Source organism: Vigna angularis, chromosome 2 (genome assembly GCF_016808095.1).
Source record: "Vigna angularis cultivar LongXiaoDou No.4 chromosome 2, ASM1680809v1, whole genome shotgun sequence".
Lineage (NCBI taxonomy): Eukaryota > Viridiplantae > Streptophyta > Magnoliopsida > Fabales > Fabaceae > Vigna > Vigna angularis.
Window position 1 is genome coordinate 49,380,423 of NC_068971.1, and position 19,103 is coordinate 49,399,525.

Genomic DNA, 19,103 nt, shown 5'->3' on the forward strand with positions numbered 1-19,103 from the left:
GAGAATCCAAGTATGAGTCTATGTTCCACATTGAGTAGAAATGAGCATCATATAAAGGTGAATACCCATTAACCCATTGCCTTAAAGTTGTAGGTTGAGAGTGATGTCAATTCCTTATGTGATTGGACTCAGGTTTCATTGGTGTTTTATCTCTCTAGTGAAACTCCTCCTCGATAAACATAACATCGAGTCACGGTGTTGCTTGTCTTGAACGCAATCAATACACATAACAACATAAGACCTTTATGAAGCAATTGTAAACCTTGTGACTAAGATGAACATATCTACAATGCCATAAATGACGAAGCTCTTGTTTGTGGTGTTGAAACATTTTTTATTGTTTAAATCATTACAAGCAATATAAACATTCTGTTTGAAGTTATCTTGGTTTCTAAGATTAATCCTTTGTAGGGATGTTATATATTGATTAATCCTTTGTGGGGATGATATATATTGCACCTTCCTGATTTAAACATGACAATTGGCGTTTTTTTTAATAGTTGGTCAATGCTTAATAGATTATTCTTAAGCTCAGGCACATATCTTTTGTATCACGTGGATGACATCATTGATATTCAACTTCACATTTTCCTTGCCAAAAATGTTCATCTTTGTGTTGTTTCCAAGTTTTACTACACATTTAAATGATTCATCCATCTAACTAAAATTTGATTTGTCCCCATACATGTGATTTGAGCATCCCAAATCAAGAAGCCACACATCTTCCTTCCTTATATGGCATTAAGGAAGCTCAACATGAGACATGATCAATATTTCTTTTTCTTCATCAAATTATGCATAATTAATTTCTTGTCCAACGAAGGACATTCATACTTTTATTGACCTAGCTTGTGGCATTTGAAACATTTAATCATGGATCGATTGAAATCTTGTCTTCTTCTTCCTTTCTCACCTCCTTTTCCTCTTCCTCCTTCCCTTTGTGCCAAAATTATTTGACCTCATTTTTTTTCTCCACTTTATCTAATAAACTTTTGTTCATGGAAAATTAGATAACTTTGTAAGTTTATCAATGTCCTTATATTCTTCAATTGAGACAACACCGTAATTGAATTTCATAGTTAAAGTTTTAAGAATTTTTTCGACAACAGTAACTTCCTTCATATATTCACCATTACACAATATTTTGGTTGTTATATTCATAACTCGAGCAAAATATTCGATTATGGGTTCACCTACTTTAATTTCCAAATTTTCAAAATCTATTCTTAGTTTTTGGAGAACATAACGCTTTACTTTGGCATTTTCGACAAATGTGGTATGCCAAGTTGTACAAAACTCTTATCCTCACTCATTTTATGATTTACTCAACTTTTTTATATTAGGCTCGAAAATGGAGCTTTGATACCAATTTGTAGAAATATTGAAGTATGTTTAAAGATATTGATGAATGAATATTTTATTGAATATGAACCAAACTTTTAAATACCAGCAAAAACAAAAGATAATTACACAAACAAACTAAACAACAAAACCTAAATATTTGTGTAACAAACTCAAGAAAATATAAAGTAACAAACTCAACACAATATAACAAACTTCAACAAGTTGCACCATCAATATTTTACTTTATGCGAATTAGCAAATGGAATTTGCCATATTATTTTCATAAATGAAACCACTTCACCTTCTCTAGTTTGAATATTGAAAAATTTCAATACCAAAAAACCAGAGACAATATTACTCATATGTTTCTTAAATTTATTTTCAGTCATATGCACTAATTTATTAATTTGAAAAATAACATAAGAAATAACAATTGATACTAAAGTTTATTATGATTCCTCATCTTCCAAATCATCCAAATAACTACATAATCTCAGTCACTTTAATCACTTTAAACAAATGATTACAATGAGACCTTATAATTGAACAACCAAATCCAAAGAAAAAAACTACAAATCCTGAAAACTTTCATTTAACCATACCTACAGTAGTATAACAATAGAACAATAAAATAATAAATGAGAGAAAAATTCAACATTATTACCACACAAGTAATACATGGATAAAACATTTATTTTTTTAACCTCCAAATCAATAGATAAACCACCATACAATAACTTTCAAAAAACTAAAATGTTAATGGGTAACACTTCATCCAACAAAATCAAGTTTCTCCAATCCACACATTCCATACGAGAAAAGTAAAACCTTTATGTCACTTTTTTAGAAAACACACCAATATCATCCAGATTAACAATAAAGTATAACCTTATTATATTCAAATAATTTTTTTTAATTATTTAAATATTCAAATATTAAAACAATAATTGTTCCAAAAATTAATACAATTACCTCTATTTAATATTAAAAAATATATTTTCAAAAACAATATCATATATCTTTAATACTATATATATGACGATAATAAGTTAATTGATTATTTTAAGTAGAGATACTCTTAGCCTATGTTATTACATTTAATTTTCTAATATAATCAACTAAACATGCATCGGATATTCATTATATTGTTTAATATAAGGAGGGATTACATACCCAAATCACGTGTTTATATTATGAATAAAGCGACTAACTACCTCCAAGCTCGCTATCTTCAAGCAAAATCTCTCAATTTTCCCATCAAAACATTCTTTATTTTTTATATCTAACTAAAGAAAGATAAGTGAACTTAGTGATATGTGCCTGATATAACACGTTAGTTTTACCCTAAAAATCAAGTTTTTTCAATAGCAGACCTCAAATATTAAATAAAGCTATATACTGTGAAAAAAAGTCCACGAAGATGCTTTTCAAAATCTTCACATTAATCATTTTAAGAGATTCTCGACTTTAATTTATTATTTTACCAGTCATGATAACGACACCACCAATGAATATGATTAATCTATTGATCAACGGATTTGAAAAAAAATATGACAAGACTAATTTTTTTAACAAAAACTATTAACAAGTTATACTCTAAATGCATTTAAAAAAATTGTAATTATAATATGGTAATGTTTTTAATATATATATATATATATTATATTAAAAAGGTTAATTAAAATATATTTGAAAAAAAACTCATTATGAACATATATTTAGTTTTTTATTATACTTTAAAAAAAGATCACTGTGTATACACACGTAGATATCATGTATTTGATGCTATATTGTTTTAGGACAGGTAACAAAATGTTTTTTTGTATTAGTGTAATTTCAATAAAAATGAACAAATTTTAATATTGTTAAATTGCGATTATATGATATAATTTCACTGTGAAAGAAATTGTGTATATAATACAATTTTAAACGTTTTAAAGCGAAATTGTGTTCATCTTGTTTGACTTATGAATAATTTCATTCTGTTAATTTTTATTTTATATTTTAATTTAAAATGAAATCATATAAAATGCCTAAGTAAAATATAAAACTATTGAATTACACTGACTTTAATTTAAATCATATCACACTGAAATCGTGTTAACCATATACAAATTAAATAAAATGATATGTCGCTCTTATAAGATTTATTATGATTTTTTCTCTTGTATAACAATTTTTTTAATTTACCAAATAGCATATTGTAATCAATATTTACATTAATAGCACAATTTTGTAAGAGATTAGAATTCAGGGAAAACTGAATTTTGACTTCTTATTTCAATAATTTTTGTTACAAAATATATTAGAATTCGATTTTTAGAAAATCAAATTCTGTTTTTGTTTTTTTAATGATTTTTACATAAAAATATGTGATGAAAATCTTCAATAATTTTCGAAAACAGTTAAAGATTTAAATGGTTTTTGGAAATATTTGAAGGTCAAAACTATTTTCAAAAATAGTTGAAGGTTAAAATAGTTTTCAAAAATCATTTAACATATTTTTTTAATTTTTTTTAAAATTTAAATATTAATAAATAATTCATTTATTTTAATATAACATATTTAAATTTAACAACTTTTTTAAATTATTTTATTATAAAATTTTAAAAATATGTTAAAGGTTCTCGAAAACCCTTAGCATAATTTTCAACAGGTTTGATTTTTAACTTTGAAAATCATTTTAATCTTCACCCATTTTTTAAAAACTGCTAAGATCTTCAACAATTTTTAAATTTTTTGAAGATTTTCAACATATACTTTTCTAAAAATCACTAAGAAACAAAATTAAAATTCGATTTTCTAAAAACCAAATTTCTAATTTTATATTTTAAATTCAAATACTTAATTTCAATGATAAACGCTAACCTTATTTAATGATAATAATCGATGTTATTTAAATATTATGAAATAAATGGAGGAGAATATTACTGTAAATCGTATATTTTTTTAAATTTATTTATAAATGAATAAATATTCTTCTCCAAACTGGTTAAACTCTCCTTAGAATTAATAAGGATGATAAATCGGTTAATTATAACCATAATAAATAAAGTTTGGAATACTTAGAAACGGGACCCACTAAAGCGAACATGAGTGTGTGAGAGAGAGAAGTATTTGTTGTTTGGGATTGATGTTGTGGTAGAGGAAGGATTACACGCACCATATAGAAGGAGCCGTTTTTGACTAGTGCTCTTGGATCTGATCCAAACCCTAATCTAATCCCAAAACTTTAGTATCGATTAATCGAGCGAGAGACTGTGTCTTTCCCCTGTGCCCTAACTCTCAGGCCATGCGACTACCCTGTTCTTCCGCCACCGCCCTCTCCAGAGAGGATTCCTTTTTCATTTTCGCCACTTTCTCCCTCGATGTCGCCGCCAATGTCTGCCGACACCCACGCCGCTAATCATATAAATCCCAAGGGCCTCCTCTGCAATGCCGCTGCCGGTGCTTCGGCCGGTATCCCTCAATTATATTCTTCTAATCGTGGTTTCTTTTTTCAATTTTCCATTTTTCTGAATTCGATTTGTAATTGTTTGTTTTCATGTACATAATTTGGTGCAGGGGTTATTGCTGCTACATTTGTGTGTCCTTTAGATGTCATCAAAACTAGGTTTCAGGTTCATGGTGTCCCGCAAATCACCAATGGAAGTGTTAGAGGTATAACCGCAAGCCTTTCTCTTGCCCTTTTTTTATCTGTTCGATTTTTTTAACTCGGGTATATAAATGAGATATCGAGGAAGGTTTGTCTGTCCTGTATGTAGCTTGTCATTCAAAAGGGGTTGTTGCTATCATTTTTAGATTTCAGTTTGTTAATAGTATTATATGAAGGATGAATCAACTGTGGAAAATTTTCCCATCGGTTTAACTACTGAAACTGAATATTGCGACTTTAGCTTATGAGTGTTGCTTGTCCGCAGGCAGCATAATAGTTGCTAGCTTGGAGCAAATTTTTCGGAAGGAGGGGTTACGTGGAATGTATCGAGGGCTTGCGCCCACTGTGCTGGCTTTACTTCCAAATTGGGCGGTGAGTCGTTTCTCCATGTCTGTATTCTTTTTGAATGTATTATTTTTTATTTATGGAGTAAACAACAAATAGAATCTTGACAGATTCATTAACTTTCATGTCCAAGATTTGTAACTGCTCTTTTAAATTATAGCCATCGATTTGGTAACCGAATGTACTATAGTAATTAATGCCTACCTTGCTCCTGTGGAAGGTTGACATAAACAAGGATCATGTTTTATCTCTGACAAGCAGGGGTATGAAGTCATTCGTGAGAAACGTTAATACTCACTGAACTGAGTTAAAATTCTGTATTTCATGGTTGGTTGTCAGATTTAATTTTGATTGACTTAATTTTTCTTACACTGGAGTACAAGATCATTGTGCCCTTGACCTCATATCAACCAACCTCCATTTTTATGGCTTGTTCAGGGTGACTTACAGGGCTGCACACTTCTATGCAGATGAGAATTAGTGTGTCAAAATTATAATTTTTATTGGAAAAAGGAATTGAATATACAATCGCAGAAGACAAAAAAAAAACTTATAATGAGGAAAAACAAAGTGAAGGTGAACAGAACATATCAAAACAATAAAACAGCTTCCGCTTTCATTCAAAGAAACTCCTCCGAATGCTTCATTATCATCATACCATGTGGACTCAAGTATTCATATTGCATTGTTTTTAAAATAAATAAAGTGCACAAAGCCACTCAAATAAATTATAGAATGACCCCTGTATATTGAACACAGAGATGGGGACTGAATAGTGAACTTTAATTCTCGACTAAAAGTGAAACTATTTGACCAGTTACTTAGTGATTCTTGACAGCTGACACAAAATTCCCTGAGAATTACTCTTAAAGCAAAGTTAGTTAATTTTTTAATGATTCATTTTAGTGTTCTGGTAGAAAGTTTTAGTTTGTTCACAACTTTTTAGTTGCAGAAAACTGATGGTGTTCTAATTGTATCAATTTATGAACCTGCAGGTTTATTTTAGTACATATGAGCATCTTAAGAGCCTTCTCCATGGTGATGGTTAGTCCGTTAGTTATTATTTTCTGTCTATCTAAATAAGGGATTGTTGGAAGCATTATTCTTTTTTGTGATAATTAATGCACTTATTAACCTCTATTTTTATGTTGTCAACTTTCTGAGTCACCCCGCTTCCCCCATTATTTAGATTCTGAATTATAATAGCTATGCTAATGTATGCAGATGAAAGCCATCATCTTTCAATTGGGTCTAATATGATAGCTGCTTCTGGTGCTGGAGCTGCAACTACCATGTTCACAAATCCCCTCTGGGTTGTCAAGACTAGACTCCAAGTGTGTTTCTTCATTTCAACCTAAATTTAGGCTGATATATTTGATTGTGCTAGCTACATCTCACATAAAATTGGTGTAATGCAGAGTGATACATGTAATTAGAAATTTGTTGGAGAGTATAAAACTCATTTGATTGTCTAATTTGTTGTTGTTATCATGGAATTTTATATTTCAGTTTTTGTTTCCATTATTTGGGAATTTTGTGGTAACTAGCAAAGAGGGAAATAAATTAGGCCTTGTTTTCCTTTCTGGATGTCCTATGTGCAAGGTGAGATCATGGTTCATGACACAACCCCTACTTCATGGATTGGGAGCATATTGAACTCAGAAAACAGCTACTTACAATGTTTTTGCTGTGGGCAAATAGTGCTATCCTTGTAGGACAAAGGGTTTATGAATATTACTAAAAGCATTGCATTGCCATTCCTCATATTAGTATGATGAACATGAACTTCGTCTTGTACCAAACCATAGAGACAATAGAACTACTTATTATCATTTCATTTTGTGTATTCTGCACTATAAGTTTTCGATCCTTTTTATGCAGACCCAAGGAATGAGATCTGGTGTTGTGCCATACAGGGGCACACTATCCGCATTAAGGAGAATTGCACATGAGGAGGGCATTCGGGGCCTGTACAGGTTGGTGTTGTTTAACACAAATGCAACATGATGGTCAATGCATTTGGAAAAATAATGAATGATGTAACGACTTTTACTTTTTTTTCCTTAAACAGTGGACTTGTACCTGCTCTGGCTGGTATCAGTCATGTTGCCATTCAATTTCCTACATACGAGACGATAAAATTTTATCTCGCAAATCAAGGTAATTTCATGTCCACAGCTTTCTGTGAACTCTTGAAAGTTTTGGCAGTTAATTAATGTTTTAACTATTTTGTATCAGATGACGCAGCAATGGATAAACTTGGTGCACGTGATGTTGCAATTGCATCATCCGTTTCCAAAATTTTTGCTTCCACATTAACTTATCCTCATGAGGTATGTTGGTGAATGATTGAATTTGAAGGTAGTTCAGTTCAGGTTATTTGTCCCCAACCGTCTGATGGAAAAATGATTTAGAATCTATTATCCGTGTTTTATAAATCTTCCAAGAATAATATTATGTTGGACTATTTCTTGAATAGTTTGAGCTCACACTTCGCTCTTTTGTTGCTAAATTTGAAACTGCAAGCCCTTGTAGAATTGGGGTGGAATTTTAGGAATATATATATATATATATATATATATATATATATACATATTTTTTTTATTTTTTTTGCATTTCTGTTCTTTGGGGAGATGAACATTAGAAAATTTTGTATTTTGTTTGCAGGTCGTACGTTCCAGACTTCAAGAACAAGGGCATCATTCAGAGAAACGGTACTCTGGTGTGATTGACTGTATTAGAAAGGTTTTTCAACAAGAAGGTCTATCGGGTTTTTACCGAGGTTGTGCCACGAACCTTCTGAGGACAACGCCAGCTGCTGTAATCACATTCACCAGCTTTGAAATGATACACCGATTTCTTGTTTCTCTTTTTCCCTCTGATCCACAACCTCATATTTTGTGACAATTGGTCTAGGAGGTAATCTGTCTTCTGTAGCGGTTAGATTACAAAGCATAAGCTTAGTCCAGCTGAGTAACATATCTCTTGGCGATGCAGATATCATTCTTTGTGACTTAGAGGTTTATATATGATAGAGCCCTCATTTTCCAATCACAATTGAGCCCGGTTTCCCTGGTCAAACTTGTGCAAAGTCATTGTAGGGAGACTGAGGAAGAATTATAATTTTGAGTGATGACGACGATAAAGAAGATAAAGTGGAACTTATTTGATTTTGAAACAGCTGAATAATATCCTATAGTATCTAGCACGATATGTTGCCTCACATATCCGGCGGATCTGGATTTTCTTTACTTATGAGAATCATGCAATTAGCGAATCAAAATTGCTGGATGGAAGACATGAGAAATACATTTAAGAGAGCCATCGGGTATTTATTTAGCAATTTCGTTTCCTTTACTGGTCGAATTCATGATTGCTGCAGAACTGGTTCCTCTCAATCATTTTGTTGTTGACAAACAGCTAAAAAAATGTATTGGGGCTATAATTTATGGTTTGCGTTGTGTGTAAGTAAATTTTCAAGTGAAGACAGCTTCAACGACCAAAAAAGGCGCATAACTTTGAACCATTCCTAAATAATTCTTCATGTAACTTGCATAATGAGGGAACAAAACAATGTTTGTGACGCTGTATTGACTTTGGAATTAAGATATTCCTGGTATCTCACCGTGTTCTAAGTTTTTTTCATTTTTCAAAATTTGGCTGTCATTTAATTCTTTTGATATTTATATAGAAATCATAATTTTATTTTAATATTGCCTTAACAAATATTCAGATTAATATAATATTTTACTATTAGTGATAAACCAACTACGAGATTGCGAAATATTAGTCACAATTGCATAAATTATAGGCCAATTGATGGGAGAAACAACTTAATTATTTATGCAAAAAAGTGTAGTAAAAAGAAATATATTCACTTGCTTAGTTTTTTTAATGTCTAATAAAATCTTAAATGAATGATAAAATGAAATGGATGGATACTAAGTTGTTCTTCAACCTAATTGGTTTCTAACTTATAATGCAGTGATAATTATTGAGCAATATTCTCACCCACTGGTTTGCTTTATTACTAATAAGAAAATAATTTAGATTAACAGTAACATTTGTTTAAGATATTAGAGTATAATTGTAAATATTGGATTAAAAAAAGTAAATTTCAATCGATTTGAAAAATCATTGAAAACATTTAAGCTACACTAAGTTGGACGCAGTAAATGATAAGGGAAGCAGTACATTTGTACTAATACCTAATTAAAGTTTATGATCGTGATATTTTGATAATAAAAAAAGCTATATAATAATTAATATATTAATATTTTATTAATATTTTTTAACTTAAATTTCTAATATATATTATTATATTATTAGAATAAGTAAAAAAGCGATTTTTTTTAAGAAATTAAAGTATCACTTTTTTTTTGCAAAGTTTAGTGTTTTCTTTATTTCACATTTATAGACAAAAGTTCACATCTATTAAGTGTAAATCTTGAAGTTAATAACCATATTAACTTCTACGTGAAAGGTGAAATGAATTGTCTGATTTATAATTAAATTGATACAGGAATAGCGCTACTTAATTAGGTCAGTCTCGTGTTATATGTTTTGATGGACTATCTTAAAAATTTGTGTTGGTCAGTTTAATTTTTATTTTAAACAAGTTAAACAAAAATTGTCTGACAGACCTTATATTGGACAAGTATATTATTTTTTACTCGCATTAAAGATAATATATGTATATAATAATTTTAAATGAAGGATTGAAAGTAAAATATGTATTCTTATTTTTCAATGAAACTAATTTTAATTTTAAACATAGTAACTTAATATATAAATTATAATTTATGTACATGTTTTAATAAATATTTTTTGATACTCTTATTATAATATGGCCTAATTTCATTGAAGTTACAAATGTTTTAATACGATCTGACTAATTTGATGGACTTTTGATATCATTATTATAGCCAGCTAAGTCCATTTTGCATACCCAAACATGCAATGAATGCTTAAGCTTGGGTTGAATGCAGATTGCCGTATTAATTAATAACACCATGTGAATATATAAATGAATTATTAGTTAAGTTAGTTCACAATTAAATATTAGTAGGAAGTGAAAATCCTAAGTTAATGAATGGCTAATACGCTAGCTGATTAAAATAATGTTTGGTAAAACTGACTAGTACATTCAATTGTCTCTAAGTGTAAAATGATATAAGGAAATACGAAAAAGAAATAATAGTAATAAATTTAAGAGTTTATAAGCTCAAATAGTATTTTAAAAATGAAATTAAAACGTTTCAAGAGGCTACATAGTGATAATATAAAATATTTTTATTATTGATTATAATTTTTTGTGCATCGTAAATTTATTAACTTTATATAGTGATTATAGTAAAATACTTTATTGTTAGGAAAGTAATAAAAAGGAAAGAAAGTGAATAATTGAAATGATAGTTTGGTTTGTTGGCATAATAGATAAGATAGGAAAAAGAAAAGAAAAAATCCATTGACGATGCATAATCCAAAACAAAGAAAAGACTATTAATAACTTTATTTGTATGTGATCTAATTATGGAAAATATAATGAACTATTGAAGTTCAACAATTGATTAAGTATAAAATTAAAAGTTTAATTATATGTTCATTTAGTTAGATATTACAATTATAAGTTCAATAAATTTTACACTTCATGAACATAAAATCCTTTGATACGTTATAACAACATTTAATATAAAATGAATAAGGAATAAGCAATTGAAGTGCATTCTTCAAATGAAAATATTCATATCCAATGATTTCAAGCAATAAATACAATATACAATGTTATTATACCAAATTCAAGAGGAGATATATATAACTAAAAGGACCCAACTTAAGTATTTTTAGCAACCATTAACATATTTCCCATGTATGCATGAAGTGAATATCTTGTCCAAGATAAATAATATTATTACTTCTTGTTGAAATATATATATATATATATATATATATATATATATATATATATATATATATATATATATATATATATATATATATATATATATATATATTTGATATCATTAAGAATTTAAGATGAGTTAAAAGTTTTATATTAAGTAAAAGTTAATAGAATAATTATTACATAAGTAGAAAATTTTATAAATTTATTGCCTTACAATTTTTTATTAAAAGTAGTATATATAAACTTTATTTATGAGATCGAGTATTCGTGTATTTCTTTTTGAGGAAAATGTATATATATATATATATATATATATATATATATATATATATATATATATATATAATTTGATTCTGTTAAAAAGAAAAGGAATAGCCCTGGTAGGGACTGAAATATAGAGTTGAGTGAAATAAAGTTATTAAAGAAAGAATATGCAGATTGATTGTGAGAGGTTTTAGGCAAAGCTAAGTTGTCAAAATCAAAGGACCAAACAAAAGGGAGGTTTATCTCTAGCAAGAAAACACGTCTCCATCAGATTCCTAATTCCTTGCGAAGCATCCTATCTTTTCCACTGTCTCAAATACTTTTTCGGATTTACCCTTTGTTTATCATAATAATGTCAATTAACTTATGCAAATTCAGGTAATGATGACCCATAATTAGACAACTCAGTGCCCAATATAAAGCACGATAGTATAACTTAGCATCAAGATTCAATATTAAGCATGCATTAGCCTTCGCTCCTTCGGATTCCATTCCTTTGTCTTCTTTTATTCCACCACATCATTTCTTATCACCACCACTCACTCTTATCAAATATTTATTTATATACTATCAGTAATATTATTAAGAAATAGATTTTAAATCTAATTCAATTTTCACATATTTACAATACTTTTAATAAATATTTACGAAATTACTATTTAAGTAATCATTAATTATGATATGATGAAAAGTTTGTACTAATTAAATCTTAGGGAGTTAGCAATATGAAACAATGTAAGATGAGAAGTACAAAGAGTAGTACATTGGAGAAAGCTGATGAAGTTGGGTCAATGGTACAAGATAGTAATTTCTGAAAATAATAATTTTCTTTTAAGTCTTAGTATAAATTTTTATGTGTTATTTTAAGTCACATCAAAACTGCCGAATGCTCACGTAAATACAGAAAAGTCATCGGAGTTATTAAAAATAAATGTCTTTAAATTGGTGACGGAAGATGTGTCAACCATTTAAAAATATCAGTAAATGAAATTCTACTCTTCTGAACAAAATAACTAATATTTTTTATTTTTTTTTATCCTTGACAACTAAATCCTAAATCTTTGACATCTATGTATCAAAGTATTGGCCACAATCACAATCATCACGGTATCAGAGAGCGGCGCCGATATCGACCCAACCGCTAGCGTTTTCTTTATCTTTTTATTCTTCTGAAAGTATTGCCGGACAGCTTACATAAACATTCACTGCGCATTATTCTACTTGACCATTCATCATTCTACTCGGGTGAATAACAACTACGTATCGTACGGATCGAGCGGTCCAGAGAGTAGTGCCGACATCCACCTAACCGGACTGTTGCACAAGATCGACCGATAGGTGAACTGGGTTACTAAGACTAGGATTAAAGTAAATAGTGATTAGAGTCATTTGGGCTAGAATTGAGTCGTGATTAACTTTTCATTAATCTCAAGTCCATGACGAAAACTATAAATACAGCTCAGAGGTAAGTGGTGGATAGGTTGCATTCACTGCACATTTATTACTGTTCTATTGAATTGTCGAACGGTTTGAGTATTGACTTTGACATCGAAAGATTTTTGACAGATTTTCTCCCAGACGGAGGAGCGAGGAGACGAAGCTTAAAGTGTTACCGGACAGCAAGAAGACAAATTGTGAAAAAGTTTGGTAACTCAGCCCCAATAACCGAAACAATCACTTTATATTCATGAAAACTTTCAATACTTTATAATAATTTGCTAGGTTTTTTTTCTTTTTCAGAAAATCTTTCTTGAAAACTCATGAAAACTTCTCGAAAACTTTCAATAATGACTTCCCAAAAGTAATTCGACATTTAAGTTTCAAACTTTTTAGCATTATATATATAGTTTCTAGAAATAAGAGATCGATATTTTCAATTCCTAAACACATCTTTTTCTAATTTCTCAATTACGAAAGTATGTGATGCATCTGGGCTTCTAATAAATACGAGAAAAAAAAGGGACACTTTGTGTGAAAGTAAAACAAGTCACATTTAATATATTTTTGACAAAAAATATTTACACGGCATAAAAATATAATTAAATTTAGAAGCATGGTAACCCAGGGAAAGTAATGGTGGAGCTTGTTTTCTGAAGCATAATTTATTTGAATTTTGACCATTATTAATCCATTAATTAAATTAAATGTGCAACGATCCCTTTTCATTCCCTTCATAGAGTTTTTACTCACCTACTCTACCGGCACATTTTGGTAACGCATCACTACCAAAACAAAGAATAAAGAATAATGAAAGTAATGGTTAGGCTTAGCTTTCGTATATAAAATATCATTATTCACTTCTTTTTTCTTTATACTACTTCCAGTTATCATCACTTTCATGAATGTCTTAACTTCAAAAGGAAAAAATGGCTCTTTTCATCTCTTTTTATTTTTATTTTATTTTTATTTTTATTTTTATTTTTTTTACCTTGTGAGATATTTTCACCAAACCCAAAGTTACCCTCCAAAAAGCTCCTGCCATGATCAAAGTAATAAGCGACAATCTTCTTATATTTTGGAGTCACATAAAGTGGATAAATAACAAAATTAAGTTACATTAACATTTCATAAGAAAATAAAGAATAATAACAACAAAATTTGAATTTGAATTTGAATCGATAGAAAAAATATTATAATTTTATCGAATTCTCTTTGGAATTAATATTTTGTCATGACATTCAAACAGAGAGTTTTCTTTCATTTTGAAAATTTAAAAAACAAAAATACAAACGCCAACCGGATTGTAATAATGTTGACACATTTGTCCTCTTTCGACTATTTTAAATTTAAAAAAAATATCCTAGTCATTGTCATCATCAATTAGCAACTATTTTTGACATACATGTTTGTTTTCATTTTAAGGTAAACAAATTTGAATTTTTACTGATTTCTGAAAGGAAAAGATTAATTAAGATATGCATAGATTAAACACGCAAAGAATATTGAGTTGGAAGAAAATATTAATTAGTAAAAATTTTGTATTGGTTTCCAGAAATGAAAGTGCATGTGGCTCCATTGTATGTATGATGTGGCTGGCCATCTTCTGAGAGGTGACAGCATGAATCTTCACAAAGAGAATTCACACATAATAATATGATACAGTGGGCTCACTTAACATGTGAAACTCATAAAGAAAAAAGGCAATAACATGCAAACTTTACCCTTTCGATAATAACTGCACTTAACAACTTTTCTTAGATTTATTAGTCTTTGAAATTATATTACAAAACTAAACACCTTTAATTAAGAAACAAGAGTGATCATTATTCCACCTTTCTGCAGGTCCCATAAGTGTGTATGTTATTCTCTAATTCTGTTTTCAATTTCCAAAAAAAAATTATGAATGAAATATTTATATTCATTTAATACTTATTATAAATATAAAATGATTATAAAATAATTAATTTTTATAAATTTTTAAAAATTAAAAAAATATAAAAAGAAACATAAATGAATATAAAAAATACGTGTCAAAATATTATTTCTCACTTCCAATAAAATAAAATAAAATTGCATGACAAAAAAACATAGCACAACATAATCTTTGGATAATAAAATTCCAATGATATTAAACAAAAGGAACAGAGATCATTTGTATAAAAAAATTAATATTTCTGATTATAGACATAAATTAAAAATTAACACACATATAAGCACGAGCTACGTTTCAAATGGATTTGTGTTGAAGGAGTGATAGACGATGGTGTTAACATTAAGCTAGCATTTAATGTTTATAAATCCTTTCTTTGGGTTAGAGATTTTAAAAGTGTGTTTAAGGAGATTTTTGCACTGCTGGAATGCAAAACAGCCATAATAATCAGTTCAAATATATACTCAATGAAAATCAACGAAGTTAAAAATATATATTTTCTTGAAAATATAAAATGATTTAATACTTCTATAAACGAATAAAGGAAATTAACATAATTTTTGAATTTTTATTTACTTTATAATTTATTTTAAAAAATCATTACGTCTAATGAAAAAGTTGTGTAATTTAACTAAATTATTTATTATTAGTCTACACGCGCTTACAATGTCAACAAAATGGCAATAAATATACAGTAATTTAAGCAGTTCAGCCCGGGTTGATACAGTAGCATGTTGCCAATTGGAGTTTGCCACGCGGAGAAATACTATGGCTTACTTGAGTTAACTTGCCGTCCGATTATTTTTGTTGAATGACCTGTGACTGTAGGTGAAGTGGGTCCCTTCTAAGACGCGCTCGTGGACCTTCCCAAACCTAATGGCTATGGTTCCGAACCACCGATTTGAATTTTTCGAACGTTAAGTATGCTTTTCACTTTCTTTTTCTTAAGTCACAACTCGTCTCATTCTCATTCCTCTCAAATATTTTGCTTTCGGTGATAATATTATTTAGGTTTATATATACTTTCCATTTCGTCGTGATGTGTTTTTTCTTTCCACGTCCAATAATATCTTAACTTTTGGTCAATTTAAACCTTTTTATAATTTTTTATAATCATGTTTAAATAGTTAATGATATACAAAGTATGCAACGTCTCAATTTATAATTTTTTAAAATTTTTAAGATTTTTTAATGTTAAAAAAGATATACACGAATTAAGTCCATATCGTGTCATTGGTTAATATCTTAATATCAGTGTTACGTATATTTTAGGATTGTTTCATTACTTTTTGTTTAATTACGTTTTTATATTCGTTATTTTGATTTAATTTAATCATTATTTTTTAAATGAAATAATTTTTATCTTTATTTAAATTTAATTTTTATATAAATACATTTTTTATTAACAGACACTTTTATTGAATATTTATAGAATTCAATTATAAATTATTAAATTTAATTATAAATTGAATATAATTATTAGATTAGATTAAATAGAATATAATTATTAAAATATTATTAAAATATAATTATTAAATGTTTTAAATCTAAATGTTTAATTTTTACTATAGGGTTTATTTAAAAATAATTCCAAAAATACTTGTAACTAAATGTAATAATTTATAATTTAATTTCAAAAATATTTAATAAACATATGAATTTTAATAAAAATATCAATATAAATTTATATAAAAAATAAGTTTGTTCTCCAAAATAAAACGGCTTCATTTTAAAAAGAAAATAAAACTGAATTGAATCAAAATAATAAATTGAAATAAAAGACAATGACAATTACACAACAATAAAGAATGGATGCATTTCAAAATAAAAAGTTGACTACATAACAAATATACAATAACAAATAATTTATCTAATAATTTTAGTATAAGAAACACTTTTATATTTTAATAGTTATCTTATAATTATTAAAATGTATTGTAAGTATTTATTTTTTCTTATTAAATATGATTGAAATTACTCAATAATACAAATAAATTTATTGAGTGATTAAATAAAAATTAAAAAAATAATTTATTTCATCCCAATTTAAAAACTTGATACCTATGTAGTTTTTACTTATACTTGGTGAAAAGGGCACAAACAATTTTTTAAACTCTTTCCATTTTAATTTGAAGGCTGGGGAGATAACTGTTCCCCAACAACCACTGCACTAACAGAAAGAGAAATTCTACCAAATTCTATTCATTTTCAAGTTACTAATATATTATGTCATCCTTATCAATCCTTGCTTTCAATTTTTTTTTACTATTGGAAACTTTTGCCTACCTTCTTCTTTAATTAATCACTAAAATTCACCCACCAAATCAAACACCCATCTCTTCTTACTCTCATAACAAAATCCTCATCTATATTTGTACAATTATTTTTACAAAAACAAAACAAAAAGATAAATCAAATAAACTTAAATATAAATAAAAAAACACATTCTCTTTTCTAAATATTTATACAGAAATTTATTTAATGGTATTTTAATATTTATTATCATTCAAATTCTAAATCGTCACAGTTTTGTTCTGTAAAAACATCGTATAAATGAAAATTCATTAGATCAATAATCGCGTTCTTGAAGTATTGTTTTTAAAAATTGATAGTCACGGTTTTATTTTTAAAAAACATATTAAATAATGGAAAGAAAAAAAATTAAACATAATAAAAACAATGTTTATAATTTTACATTTCATGGCAGGAATTTCCTGATGGACAACATACATTGTGAAATGAAAAATTCTTAACAACAAAGATTTTGAAATGACTTTTAAATTATATTTGTTTGAGTTTACGTTTTTATGGATTAATATTAGTTGCCAGTATGTTAGTTTTTTCTTTGTTCGTGAAAAAGTTCCGAATCTACTATTTTCTTTTTCTTTTTGTCTTCTACTTTTAATGGAAAACTTATTAACTTTATATTTCTTGTTTCTTTTTGTCAATAAACCAAATGAATCAACCTAATGTATAACCACGTTAATAAGTTAACACATAATATTTTATGTGTGTTACATAATTCTTAAAAAAACATATGAAAATAGTTAGATACCTACTACTTTTTTGGTTGGAAACACGACACTGATTTAAATAATGTATTATTAGAAGTATAAAGAAAACAATATTATTAATTTATAAACAAATCATACCTATTTTTAGATTTGTGATTTTTCTAACACAGTACTTACTATTTGTTATTATCGAGGGCGGACAACCGACCGAGAAGGTTTAGACAGTGTCGAGCGGGTAGAAGCAAGGCTAATATATCCGATTGGGTGTCTCAGCCTGATATGTCCGATCGGATCTCTTAAGAGCAATACGACCGGTCGGGCGGACATCTAAAACTATGGACTGGAGACAGCAGTTGAACGCTCATGAATGTTTACTTCATGAGGTAACGATCATTGTCGAGTATTTAAGATGCGCATTGAAAGCCATTAAAAGATAAATTAATGAGTAATATTCTCTGAAATCATATAAATAGGAGTCAAAGGAGAAGGTAAACTCTATTCTGTGATAATTATATAGATTTGCAAAAGCTCATTCTGACTTGAGTGTCGGAGTGTTTGCTGCAGGCAGGAGGAGTTTTCTCCGGTCCTATTCAGCAGAAACACTATTGAAAAAAAAAAAGAGTTTTGACTTACTCTTGATATTAATGAAAACATTTATTTTTTTTCTCAACTATTTTCTATTATCTTTATTTCTCTTAATTCTTTAATTTATATTCTACAAGCTTTACATCAAGAAGCGAGTTTTAAATTTATTTTAACTTTATGAAATTGTTTTTTAAAGTATATTTATATATACCAAACTTTCACATATTGAATAACAATTTATAAGATAAATGTAAAGTTACTTCCTTGTGCAAGCAAAGTAAGATTTTCGAGAAAAAGCCGATATCAATATATTTTATTTACTGTATATTGAAGTTAAACAAAATATTCATGATTATGGATATTTTTTATTGAAAAAAATATATTTAAAGCATAAGACATCATAATTTGATTTTTTAAAAAGCAACAAAGAGAATTATTTTAATCAATTCTAATAGGAATTACTATCAAGAACAATTTATACATACAAAAATTACATGTACAAATCCTTTTGTATCATTTAGATTTATTATACAGCCTAATAATTAGTAAATATTTTTAATTCAAAAGATGAAGAGCTTTCGGCTAATAGTTTTAATTTTTAACTAAAAATAACTTTTTCAA

At 28.0% G+C, this 19,103-nt stretch overlaps 1 protein-coding gene across 2 annotated transcripts; it reads left to right on the forward strand.

The window, feature by feature from the left end:
• Positions 1 to 4,465: 4,465 nt before the first annotated feature.
• LOC108329625 (nicotinamide adenine dinucleotide transporter 1, chloroplastic) lies at positions 4,466 to 8,798 on the forward strand. 2 transcript variants are annotated; one of them, XM_017563933.2, is made up of 10 exons: positions 4,466 to 4,803; positions 4,909 to 5,004; positions 5,265 to 5,371; positions 6,340 to 6,388; positions 6,569 to 6,678; positions 7,226 to 7,320; positions 7,416 to 7,504; positions 7,583 to 7,677; positions 8,012 to 8,263; positions 8,342 to 8,798. In XM_017563933.2, exons 1-9 carry the CDS (start codon positions 4,713 to 4,715, stop codon positions 8,246 to 8,248), a joined length of 969 nt encoding a protein of 322 aa, XP_017419422.1. In that variant the 5' UTR covers positions 4,466 to 4,712; the 3' UTR covers positions 8,249 to 8,263; positions 8,342 to 8,798. The 2 variants fall into 2 exon arrangements, with proteins under 2 accessions (XP_017419422.1, XP_017419421.1); XM_017563932.2 differs by having other exon boundaries at positions 4,467 to 4,803; positions 8,012 to 8,798.
• The last annotated feature ends 10,305 nt before the right edge of the window (positions 8,799 to 19,103 follow it).